Source organism: Schistocerca gregaria, chromosome 1 (genome assembly GCF_023897955.1).
Source record: "Schistocerca gregaria isolate iqSchGreg1 chromosome 1, iqSchGreg1.2, whole genome shotgun sequence".
Taxonomy (NCBI): domain Eukaryota; kingdom Metazoa; phylum Arthropoda; class Insecta; order Orthoptera; family Acrididae; genus Schistocerca; species Schistocerca gregaria.
This window is the reverse complement of record NC_064920.1, coordinates 1,059,386,497-1,059,400,087: the sequence shown is the minus strand read 5'-3', so window position 1 is coordinate 1,059,400,087 and position 13,591 is coordinate 1,059,386,497. Positions and strand designations below refer to the sequence as shown.

The following is a 13,591-nucleotide window of genomic DNA, read 5'->3' as shown; positions in this document are numbered from 1 at the left end:
GAGGACATCTTATTCCAGTGGCAACACAGGAATACCCTAAGCTGTGAGAGGCAGGGCCACACAGACATCTGTAGAAGCCATTATGTCACATTCCAACTCTGCTGTAGCTAATATACAATCTTTTATCGTGGCATCACAACAAACCAGCTGCCCACCAAATGAATGGCCATTCAAAAAGCAGCCAAGAGCAAAACTAACCATGAAGTAATGCAACATAATGCTGAGTACAAATACTAGACTTCAATATCCTTCACCAGTATCGGCTTTTCTGAAGTATATAGATGGAAACTGTCCTTATAACACTTCATTCAATACCAATCCAAGTATCCTCCCTGGCCCTTGACCCACACCAGTTTTCTCCCCTGTCTACAAGTCTCCAACTTCACCCACACTTTCCTTTCCACTGCATCCCTCTTCCTTTGTTCCAGCCCTTCCACACCTCCTCCCAACCCACTCCACTTGAATGTGTACCTCACCAACTTCTTTTCCCTACACTAACGAAGGCTCACCAGTGCCATAGTCCCATCCTGTTCCCTTAGGGCCTCTCCCTCCCAGCCTTAAGCACCTCTTCCCTCCACCATCCCTTCCCCTTCTCCCCTCTGTACTCCTCTCACCCACACCATATGACACCTCACTGCAGTTGGGCTGCATCATTGGAACAATGTAGAAGGTGTGTGTGTGTGGGGGGGGGGGGGGGGGGGTGTTGCACATGTGCGTGTGGCCTGTTATGGTGAACACCAAGTTACTCTCTTCTCTTGTCATAAATTACACATTTGTAACTGTCGTTCAAAATAAATTACATGTATAATCAATTTAAATTCTTCTGCTCTTTAAAATAATATTATAGAAGTCTGAACAATATGGGACAAGTTAAAATAGTGTGCCAGACCAGAACTCAAACTTAGATATTTGTCTTTCTTCAGAATGATAATAATAATAATGAGATGTGAAGTTGAAACTCTGAGTCTGTCTGTAAAATACAGACATACAGTTTTAACTTGTTTATCTTGTAGAGGCTATTACATTTTAGTTACGAGCTACTTACAATTGAATAGTCCACTGGCTTTCTTGCTTGCAGCACCTGTGGTCTCTGACACTTTTTCTGAGGCCACCTTTGTGGTGTCTTGAACGGCCTTCTGAACGCCTTGTCGTGTCTCGTCCAGTGCCTTCATAAACACAAGACATGACAAGTATAATATTTGCAACATTAATTAGACAGGCAAGTTTCAAATTTTAGAACTGCTTTGGTAACTAGTTATACTATTAAAATAATAATTTAATGATGTTTTGAATGCACTTCATTAACGAGTGCTACAGTTAAAGATCCAATGGCAAAAGCTAGCAATGCTATTTGAATCAAGAAAATAATGCTAATGAGAATGAAGAGCATGCTTATAAGTTAAAATATGTATTTAAATGTAAGTTCTCCCACAAATACACCTTCCTTTATTTTTGCAGCTGAAGACGGGGGAATATGGTAGCTAGATATGCAAACCTACAGCCTGTTGGATCCATGGCCTTCACGAATTGTTTCATCAGGCCAAGTTTGATGTGAAGCGGTGGAAGTAGTATATCTTTAGGAGCTACCAGACTTTCTTTACATTCTTTTCGCCAACTTTCCATCTTCGCCTAGGCCATTTCTTTTTCACGTAGTGAGAATTTCGGTCTCGACTATCCCACTCGCAAAGGAAACAGGCATACTTTGTGTAGCCTTGTTGCATTCACAGTACCATCGCAATTACCTTGAAATCTGCACATATTTTCCATTTGTGTTCGTTGTATTTTAATTAATTTAGCATCCTTTGTACGAATTCGTAATTCTCTTTTGTCGAACTAGTGTAAGCTACTGGAACAGAGGGTATTTTATTTCCGTTATGGAGCAAAACACCCTTCAGACTTGTTTTCGATGCATCTATGAAAAGTCTCCACTCCTGTGAAATATAAGTGAAGTTCAGCACTTTCATCAGGCCAGAAAAGGCATTGCAAAATGTCAGTACTTGTCAGTTGAAAAATAAGAAATAAAGGAATGTCCTATGTGCCTGAACACACTGATTTTAGTACTTCGGTGCAGTAGATTATACTCTTGAAATCTTGAGCCAAGCAACTACGCCTTTTGTTTACTTAGTCCTAGATTGCATACTAAATCATTTAAATCTGCCTGTGTTAAAAAATGTGGCAATGACTCACTTGTGCAGTGATATAAAGAATCATCGCCTGTGATTTCTTCAGTACTACTTATTTCACTGTCACTCAGAATTTGACCTCGAGCTCTTGAAGGTACTGGAAGGTTGTCAGAATGCTGCACTGGCATTCTCGCTGAAGGCAGATCTGGGTAAACAATGTGCCTCTTCGACTTTTTGTTTGTAAAACCCTGAATTTTTGTTAGACAGAAATAACAATCAGTAGCATGGTCCTTAGGCTCCCTCCACACCATGGGAACAGCAAACAACGCCACATTCTCTTTACCTTTCCACCACTGAATTAGTCTGCAGTAACATGTAGCACAACAGAAATCTGGTGCCCAATCTTTATCTTGGTCTCCTACTCCAAAGTAATGTTTGTATGCTTTCTTTACAACTGAAGAAATTTTCTTCCTATTTCTGGCAAAAGTGAACTTCCCACAGATGTAGCAGAAGTTGTCCGGCTTATATCGACATCCACGACGACGTGGCATTTCTGCAAATTTAAAAATACCACTTTGGTAATACATCTGTATTAAATTAATAATAGGGATCTAGAGGAACACTGATGTCTAAAAACAAGCAGTCTTTATACCTTCAGCACCAGGCTCAATCAGTTTACACACAGGAACTAAAAAATTCAACCGCGCTCGGAAATATGACAGACAGGTACTTGTCAGCCAAAACTCGTTAAGACTGACACAAATTGCGGCTAACACCACTGTTGTAAACTTGACACACCTGCGCCTAGGAGACGCGAAGCTTTACTGCCGAAGCAGCGACCAGCTGTCGCAATTCGAGTTAATGAGATGTTTCAGGTGGTCTTAATGACATAGGTGTGGAGGGGGATAACCTAATGATGTCTGATTCTTTCCACTTGCTGTTGCACAAGAAATTATCACTGGATGCGGCAACATACCCGTATTTCTCTATAACGTCTCTGTGTTTGCCATGAATTGTGAATATACATATATATACACATATTACATAAAAAGTATCCCTGACAACGATATTTTTTTACACATTTGAATTTCCCACGGTAAAATGGTCTAGAAGCACATACTTTAATATCAGAAATAGAACTTACGTCGAACAGTGTAATCTATCATAGATCCCTTGAACAGAAAAATGTGTCAGTTCTTGGAGAAAAGCACAGGTCACATCTGTCTACAAGAAGGGTAGTAGAAATTATCCACGAAACTACTGTTCAATATCCTTGACATCTATTTGTTGTAGAATCTTTGAACATTTCCTGAGCTAAACATAATGAGATATCTTGAACAGAATGATGTCCTCATTGCCAACCAGCATGGATTCGAAAAACATTGATCATGTGAAACCAAACTTGCACTTTTCTCACATGACATACTGAAAGCAAATGCAGTATTTCTTGATTTCTGAAAAGCATTTGACTCAGTACCATTCTATCTATCTATCTATCTATCTATCGCTTGAGCCTTGTCCTGCAGTTACGCAGGGTCAGCCATCATTAATCGGATTTGGCATGTTAAGGGATGGCCGAATGCCCTTCCTGCTGCCACCCAGTACTCCCTGGGACAGAATTAGTGTCCCCAACTGCCTGTGTCAAGTGTAATCCATGGAATAGTGCGAATGTGTTCAGATGTCTGCGAGCCATGTAACTGAAGCGGAACATGGGGACCAACCCGGCATTCACCTAGCGTGATGTGGAAAACAGCCTAAAAACCACATCCAGGCTGGCCGGAACATCGGCCCTCGTCACACTGTTACCAGAAGTACCCTCCGTCATACACCATCAGGTGGCTTGCAAAGTATAAATGTTGATGTAGTTGTAGCTATAGATCTCAGATTAACTAGCCAGAGTCATTTTAAGAGCAACAAAGACACAAACCCTGCTGTAGGAAAGGCAGATACCAGACCAAGATTATTCAAAAACATCTAAGAAAGTAATTACCCCATAAAGGAAGCAGCAAGAGCAATTCCTCAGTATTGTTTGTCAGTTCAGGATCCTTACCAAAAGCAGGGTAGTAAATGAGACAGAACATCTAAAAGAGAATAGTGTGTCGCGTCATGGGTTCTCATGCGGAAGAGCATCACAGAAATTACTACCTAATTCCAATTATTGCAATTCAGTGATGTCATCAGCCAATATTTTCAGTCTGTATCAGAAATTTTAGACTTAGATTATAACCTCAAAAAATTGTGTGTTCACATGAGGAAGGTGGTGGCATTTGTCAATGCAACATTAAGTTGCTGTAGTGAATCTTTTATGGTTGTGGAAAGTGGGTATTAGCTGTCCACAAATTAATATTACCATTTACTGTTGGTTTTATCCCAATAGGCTTGTGGTTCTGGTTATATGATGCGGTTTGCAAATGTGATGATTGGTGTACATGTTTCCACTTAGTGCTTTAGTTGTTTAGAGTACCTTATTCTAATATTTAGATTTGACTCTCAGAGATTGCTGAATGTCGCTGAATGTTAGTTGGCATATGCCTATTTTGCTGAATTAACTTGAAGTTGTGCAGAGTGTTCATAATCTTGCTTTTCAGTGTCATTGCGAATCATGTAGAGTAGGAAACAGAGAACGTTTCTCTGTTCATCTCATGTACTTGTAAAACTTATTTTCTTGTTGTGATGACTGACGAATCTATTTAGAATAGATCTCACCATAAACTGACAATGGTGATTGGCAGCACTGTGACCAAGCTGATGGCCGATGTTATTGGGTGACCTCTGGCAATGATGTCTGGTGACTGTTCTCAGTGCCACTATGACTACAGTAAAATGACACTGTGTACACGCATCGAGTCAAACGGGGAAAACCCGGGAATTTTTTCATTCAGAAGAAAACCGGGGACAACCTGGCAATTTTTAAGAATTCCGGGAATGTTTCATTATTTAAGTTTTCAGTTACATTTTTGTTTGTTATTTTGACTGGTAAGAACTGACTCTCTAACAAAGAATATTACAATATCCCACTATTGCAGAATAATGCTGCAGCAATAAAACATAAACGAGAGAGAAAGAGAAAGAAAGAAAATTTAGGTTGCAAAGGAAATGTGCCATTTGCAACAACAAAACACAGTGCACACTCAAGCGTCTGCCACCAGCAAAATGTGTCAAAGGCTTTAGGACAAAGACTGTGCGAAACTTCAAAACAAAACAAAATCATGAGCCTGACATCGCAACTGATTACATTACATTCGCTTGAGCATTTGCCATTGAGCACATGTGCAGTTCAGTCGCTTACGAGTGGTACCTTCTCCTGCTTTTGGCTTAAAGTGTGGCGTTATCTATATCGGCAATAGCAACAAGCAACCACATGCTACCAAGAAAAATTTTTCTCGCACGCCCAAGGTGCCAGATTAGCGCACGCGCCGATCAGTCTGAACAGTGGAGGGAAGCGGGTAGTCTCCACTAGACCAGTATGTACCTGGTGCTGTTTCCTCTTCATTTATAGTTCTCATGTCAAATGAACACAAAACAGATTTCTGTGTCCAGAATCCACCAAGTGAATTAAAATACATTCACACGATTATGGAAGGCCAAAATACGTCATTAGTTACAGTTTTCTTATTTCCAAATTTTTGGCAGTCAAGTATTAATTGCCTTGAAGACAATGAAGTTATTTTTGTCGGTTCGCTAAAGGAATTTATTAATCTTTTCCGCTGAGGCAATTGATTTATTTGAAACAAAGTGTTTCACTCCACACTATTGGCTGAATTTGAAGTGCACGTGTTCATCTTCCGGCACATACAGCATTACGCCATAATTAAGAATCAATCACAAGATAACACAGTAGTTGTGTTCCACGAAAATTTACATCCCAAAAACCACAATGAAAAGCTTAATGTCAGATGGGGACCTGCTTCATCGAGGATCTCGACATATGAATGAGCACTTTAAGCCAAATTATGCATTTTAGTGTGGTTTACGAAATTCCGATGCTCTTAGAGTATCCTCTGATGTCTTGTTTCTTTTATGACGTAATGTGAGATCTCTTAGGGGGAGACGGATGACAAGTGGGCTTCAAAAATCGGATTTTTAGATTTTAGCATATTTGAAATGCCTGGTCTTTCCGGTGTAAAACAGTTTTTGTTTTATATAAATACTACAATTTTTTCATGAGATATGATTGTTTTCCTGATGCTCTGTGCCATCTGGGGACGGTGATAGCAAGGTTTATGACCGGGTATGTGCAGAATAACCTTATGGTCCTAATGTCACAGTTTATAAATCAGAGTGCATTGGGCATACCCAGAAGAGAATGAGGTCCAGGTTGAGAAGATTATTGAAGGAAAAGTCAAAAATACTATTGGAAGATAGGTGGTAAAGGTCGCCTGACAAATTTTGAAATAGGTAGATTACAGAATTATTAGGGCTTGGCCATAAGAAGAAATGTAGGGAATTTAGAAAACATGAAAAATGCTTTATGGGCTATCTTTTTCCATAAGCTTTCCACAAATGAAAATCCAGTGCACAGTCTTTGCCCGAATGATCCTGACACTTGGTGCAAGTACAGGAGAAGTGCCAGATATGACCACAAACATTCTTTACCTGCATCAGTAATGAATGAAATTAAACTCATATTTAGAGACCTTTGTAAAGATACCTTGTTGAAGAAATGTCTTCATGGGAAAACCCAAAATTTAAATGAATGTGTGAATTCTGTCATTTGGAACCGGCTACTAAAAACTGTATTTGTTCAGCTTACAACCTTCACAATTTGTGTTTATGATGCTATTTTATGCTTAAATGATGGTGTAATTAGGGGACATTTTGGAATTATTGGGCATAAAATCTAGTCTAAATACTGCAAAATCCTTGGTGCAAATAAACGAAGAGAGAATCTGTAAAGCAGATATTGCTAATTTAAAATGCACAAAAGATGCCAGACAGAAAAGAAGAGGAACCAAGACAAGAAAAGAAGATCAGTGTATTCAGATAATGCTCAGTTTGGTGCAGGAAAATATTAGTGGTAATTCTCATCAATAACTATGCTAGAATTGCAATATTAAACTTTAAATGGATTTTTCTCAAAACTAGATTTTTTTTTACTTTTAGGTACCATTATTTGATAAACTAATGGGGTTAGAAACATGAAATTTGGTCAATTTGTACTGCAGATGGTAAGTAGTTATTATAAGTAAATTGAGAATCGCCAAACAATCAGAAACTGTTTCATAATAATTAATGCACAAAAAAAGTTAAATTTTACTAGTGAATGAATATTTTTTTTTCTTCAAAACCATTTTTTCTTCTTCAAAACCATTATACTTATAAATTGAAGCATATATGTTATATAAATGCAATACAAATTCATTGTTTTATCACTTAGAGTTCTTTTGAAAAGTGTACTTATTCAAAGGGTAAAATAGCATTGGCAGAATAGGGATAAAAATTCCTTCCGTCTCCCCTTAATGCTTTGCACATACGAACACATGGGCTTCCTACGTCATCGTAGTTGTGCATGTGCAGTAACGCCTGTTTTCTGGCAACTGCTGAAACAAACCTATTTCTAAAAGGTAGCAGGAAAACATTGCGAATGGTCGTTTGAAAGGCGTTACTTTCAAAGTAAATTTCCTTTTACGCAAAATGAATTATGTTACGTATGAGAATGTGCGGCGAATTTCTTAAATCACAGAGCGTTTGACTCTCATTTCAAACTTAACACTTTGAGGACCAGCCACTCAGAAGAATTTCTAGCCCAGATAATCAGACATATATGTCTGAAAATGTTCTTGTAGCTTATTAATCTTCGACCAATATCATATGAGGAAGCCTAGCTTTTCTTGTAACTACACCGTGTATATTAATTTAAAATATGCAGCGTACATGTTGTTGCACATCAAAGACCTTTGAAAAACGCGTTTTTTTTTTTTTTTTTTTTTTTTTTTAAGTGCCGGAAAGTTTTACATTGGTGTATAAGACCTTAATCATTCAAAGGGTTGATAACTTTTCCAGTTCCGAGGGAAAGAATTCTGTCACTTAACATGCTAAAAGTGTTCTTTCACCCGGGGAAAAGCTATTTTTAACTGGGAAATCTGGAAATTTTTCTTTCCTTGTCCGTATACACCTTGAATGAGATCAAACAAGATTCTGCTGAAGTACTACTCATAGAATAAAACCTGATAAAATACTCATTTGCTGTCAAATTTTCAGAAACGACTCTGAGACGAACATAGACAGTGGAGCAACATAGGCAGTGGAGCTTCTGTGAAGTTTGGGAAGCAGAAGACAGCTACTGACAGAAGTAAAGCTGTAACTGTCATACTCGGATGGGTACTTCAATAAGAGCACTACCGGCGAAGAGCAATGCTCTGGGTTCAAATCCCAGTTAGACACACAGTTTTAATCTGCCAGAAATTTCAAATGAAGCTGTGTTTCACATAACAGGTTTTTCTTGACCTGGTGCTGAATCTTTGAGAGATGCTCAGTTTCACCCATTAACATCATAATGTTTGAGACACTTTTTAAATGACTGGCTCAAAATTAAGAGAAAAGCTCTAGAGGATATTAAAAAGACAGGTCAATTGCACCTACCAATACTGGATGCTGGCCTCTCAATATATTGTAATGATGCTATGGTGTGTGACAACATATATGCACAAACAGAAAGCTAACAGAACACTGACTATATTTTGTGCCTGTAATTTTGTTTTTATTGTAAGTTGTGACTGACTGATGATCTGTGGCATAGCACGAAGTACACTGTAGTTGAAATGTGGAAATTTAATTGCGAGTTGGATAATTCCAAACATTTAATACAAAACTTTGCACTAACATACTAATCTATAGTGTAACTCTAGGTCTAGCTGAGGTTGAAAGCTGAACAGTCAGTCACGAGTTGCTAAGCAATATCAAAAGCTCCACAAAGACACAGTTAGTCCAGCTATTCGAACAAAAGAGGTAATGTGAGTACCTTGCCAGCCTCGTCAATCTTTGAGTCGATGGTAGTGGAGGCGGTTTTGATGGTGCTGTCGACCGCCTTTTCGGCGTCAGCCATGGTGGCATCAAAAGCGTCAACGGCCTGCTGCTTGGCAGTCTTGGTGGCGGAGGCGGCAGAGGTTGCGGCGGCGGTGGCAGCGGAGGTGGCGGTGCCGATGACTGCACTCTCCAGTTCACTCTTGGTCTGCCAGAGCAGGTCACCTGTCTTCTTGCTCTGCTCCTCAAGAAGTGCCGCTGCTGCCTGCTTCTTCTCCGCACCGATGCGCTCCAACTCTGACTTCTTCGATTCCACAGTCTGCTCTACTGTGGAGGTCAGCTTTGAGCCGATGTCCTTCAGTCCTGCAACACATAATGATACATCTCAATTCACCACCCGACACTTATTCATGTATGACATGCACAGTATCTTTGGGAGAGGATGGTAGAGCAGGTCAATGGATCAGCTTAACTGGAAAGTTAGTCTGAGTTCCAAATAATGCTCTCCCTCCAGAACTCTCATATGTGTCTGCAGGAAACACACGGGGTGGTTTTAAACGAAAGACAGCGAACACACATTGACATTTCATGTTCTGATATATGAGAGGTGTTCTGTCTTGATTTATGCTTTATTTTTTCCCATCATTCATTGTGCGCCATTTGACTGGTCATCACAGTTGCAAATATGTAGTACAGAGTGATCCAAAAGTCAGTTAAAACTTGAAAATGCACTAATTCACAGAATAATGTAGGCAGAGAGATAAAACTTTACACACATGCCTGAACTGACACGGGGTTTAACTGGAACGAAAAATCAATGCAAAAACCGGCAAACAGATGACGCTGGACAGCAACATGTCAGTGACGCCACATGAGACTTGAGTATAAAATGAGCTGTAGCAAGAGAGGAAGTCATATGTGCCAGCACTTTTCGTGAAGCTTTACTATCAGAATGGAAAATCAACTACTATAGCTTTATGATCCTGTTACCATAAAGAGGGCATCTGAACGGGTAAAGGTCCTGCGAAGCCAGGGGATGTCTAGACAATCAACCCCGTAGTGGGCAACCAAGCACAAGTACCACTACTGCTGCTCAGACAGTTCAGAATAAAATGACTTCTTTTCTGCTTGGTGAAGTGAGCTCTCGGGAAGTCGCACATCTTACTGCCACTCTGTGTACCACTGTTTGGAGAGCACTAAGGCATACCCTCCAAAGAGATCTGTACAAAATTCACCGTCGTCATGAACTGTTGGCCATCAATTTTGTGACACATGGAGCATTTGTGGTGTGGGCACTTGAAAAAAAAAAATGGGGAAAGATGACGATTGGTCATCTAATATTTTGTGGACCAATGAACTCCATTCCACAAATGCAGAATTGGGCTACCATATGTCCTACAACTGTTGTGGAAACCCTACTGCTTGAGGAGGCAGTCTAGGTGTGGCGTGGATTTACCACATCAGTCTTGATAGAATCTCTTCGAGGAAAAGCAGATTGCTGCTTTTCACACTGTCTGCGTGACAGGTGCAAGGTCCGCTGATACGTTACAGGAATCGCATCATCCCTAGCCTGCCTGATAAACACCTGTTGGAAAGTACGACTTTTTTGCAGGATGAGGTTCCACTCCATATTGCTACACATATGAAAAATGTCTTGCGCACATCATTTGGTGAGGATCGTGTGCCGATCTGCCACTTCTGTCATTCTTGGCCTCCCAGGTCTCCAGATCTCAAACAGTATGACTACTGGTTGTGGGGTTACCTGAAGTCTCAAGTCTGTTGCAGTAATCAGTCCTGATTATGGGTGGCGAAAGACAACATCCGACAGCAACTTCTCACCATACCTACTGATATACTACAGGCACTGATGATGAGTGACAGCCTACATGTTGGACACTAGTTATAAAGAACCTTGTCTTTGCTCAAAATCAATTGTTATGCTAATTATTTCTTTTCTGTCATATGAAGCGTCATCTGTTGGTCATTTTGTGCACTTGTTTTTGGTTTCAACATAATCCCCATGTCATTTCAAGCGCGTGTGGCAATTTTTACGTCCCTACCTAGATTATTTCGTCAAGTATTGAATTTTCAAATGCTAACAGATGAACCTAACCGTAGGTGGCACGACAATCACTAGAAGTATAATCCCTGCAGACTACAGCCCATTTTCGCAACTATTGTCACTATGTGAGCGCGCAGCATGGAGTATGAGCGTCAAGAACGGGACTGGACGACGAAGTTTCTGTGGAAGGAGGGTGTCATACAAAGAAGCAGGTGCGTTGGAGCTTAAATGAATTCATGAATTTTTCTTTCAAAATAGTGCATCTGATAACATTATTACGTTTGCAATTGGAATACGGGGTATTTCGCAGCTGAAACTTGGCGTGTGGGAAGTTTTTTTGAAACTTTGGTGGGAACTGAAAAAACTGTCCCATCTGTCACAAGGTTTCAATCTCCCAGGAGGTTTCAAGCCATAGGTTGGTGTTGTGGGCAGTCTTGTGCCACGGATGGAGGAACATCTGATCTCCAGAATCGTTTAGAGCAATGTCACAAAGGCGGCCACGGATCTACGATGATTCCGAACCGGCGCACTTGGAGGAACATCTGATCTCCAGAATCATTTAGAGCGATGTCACAAAGGCAGCCCCGGATCTACCATAATTCCGAACCGGCGCACAAACTTGATGGTGCCCCTCCTCCCTCCATCACTTGAGCGTTTGAGATATGGCGTGCCAGGCCTAAAATTAGAGTGTCCTGTGGTGCCTCTCCTACTCCGAGTCGGCCGGTCTCACACCCTACCCCGCTTACAGAAAACTCAAATTAATACTGGGTGGGGTTATTTGTGACCGAGAGAATACGAACTCTTCAGAAAATCTGCATTCTTTATTGCTTGTAAGTTAACAAAGTTTCTCTTCAAGCGTGACATAAATATAGGAAACATAAAACCAGTAAAGACAAGAGACAACAAAAACAGTACACATTTCTTCAATCTTTAGGTTCCATCACTTTTCTCTCTAATCTTGCCACAGCTAGCTACTGCGTGTCTTCTTTTCTGCGAAAGAATCTATTACATCATCAAGGTTCGTCAAAAGCTTTGCTAAACGAAAAGTCAAAATGGTGTTGGCTAATACTGAAAAAGCTAATAATACGAATAGTAAGCAAGACTGATGTGGTTTCCGCCGGCCGCGGTGGCCGTGCGGTTCTGGCGCTGCAGTCCGGAACCGCGGGGCTGCTGCGGTCGCAGGTTCGAATCCTGCCTCGGGCATGGGTGTGTGTGATATCCTTAGGTTAGTTAGGTTTAAGTAGTTCTAAGTTCTAGGGGACTTATGACCTAAGACGTTGAGTCCCATAGTGCTCAGAGCCATTTTTGATGTGGTTTCCCGATTTGATTACACGTCTATTTTGTCACAGTTTGTTTGTTTTGTTTTACCTTAGGGCACAAAAAACAGCTGGGACCATACGCACCCAAGTCAAAACTAGAGAACACGAACACAGAGTGGAACACGACAAATAAGCGATACTGTTTTGGCACAAATGGTCATTTTTATCTACCTCATGTACATGAATAATACGACAGAAAATAATTCAGGAAGTAACAACATCAAATGTCCATTAGGCCTTTTACAAGTAAAAAGTTTTATGTTTGGAAATAGTTTCTCATTTCATTCATATGCTCCAGCTTCTGAAGTATGAGATCGAAAAGTAGTAGTAGTAGTACGAATTTTTTATATAAATTTGGAATCGTCATATTATTCCATAAAACTAGTGTGACGTCCCCGTTTTTTCTCCTTCCTCGTTCTAACAGCCAATCTTGTCACCACTAATTCATCGGTTAACTTCACTAACCCTGCCAGAACCACCGGTTTATCCCGCGTTTTTTTCTCCGGTTAGACATTATTACACTTTCGTGCAATGCATTTTTCGCTATTCCGAGAATAGAACTTAAGCGGCTGCTAACGGGGGATTATACAACTGGCCTTAGTAGAGTAGCAATCTGGCAAAAATTTTCTGTCAAAATTTTATTTTCTTGGATACAATGAGAAGACAACATGTAATCTTTCTTACCTGTTATTCGTCTTAATCATTTATTTCCACTCTGTTGGCCTTAATCTGTAAATTTCGCTATTAATCGCGGATGGTAGGCGCTTTGTGAAACAAGGGTGTTTTCTTCAAGAATTTGAATTTGACGCCTCCTGAAATTACCACCGGGGGCAGACACACTGCTTTGCCCCCCACCCCATCCCGATCCGGTCCTGCACAAAAATTATTACAACGATGGAGTACCTGTCAGTAAATCGTTTTCGACGGCAGCGGAAATGTTCCAGCTGTGTCAGACCAATCCATTCAGCTAAAGAAGTCATCGGTTTTGGCCGTATGCCCTGCAACTGTTTCCGCCGCCATTTTTCCGAATCCAGAAAACGGCATATGCATACTGTATACAAAAAGAAAACTAATTTGATACTTGTATAAGATTACGATACGTGCTGCTCGCTATTTTATATGCC

The 13,591-nt window shown here is 40.4% G+C and overlaps 1 protein-coding gene across 2 annotated transcripts in view; it reads right to left on the bottom strand.

Moving 5' to 3' along the window:
• Positions 1-13,591, bottom strand: part of LOC126281211 (uncharacterized) — a 127,213-nt gene that overhangs the window by 19,544 nt on the left and 94,078 nt on the right. For both annotated transcript variants that reach the window (XR_007551232.1, XM_049979957.1), the window contains exons 2-3: positions 9,085-9,449; positions 1,046-1,166 (exon numbers count right to left, since the gene is read on the bottom strand). Coding sequence is in view for 1 of the 2 variants with exons in the window: in XM_049979957.1 (XP_049835914.1) it covers positions 1,046-1,166; positions 9,085-9,449 (486 nt within the window). In the remaining variant the exon portion in view is untranslated. The remainder of the gene's footprint in view (positions 1-1,045; positions 1,167-9,084; positions 9,450-13,591) is intronic.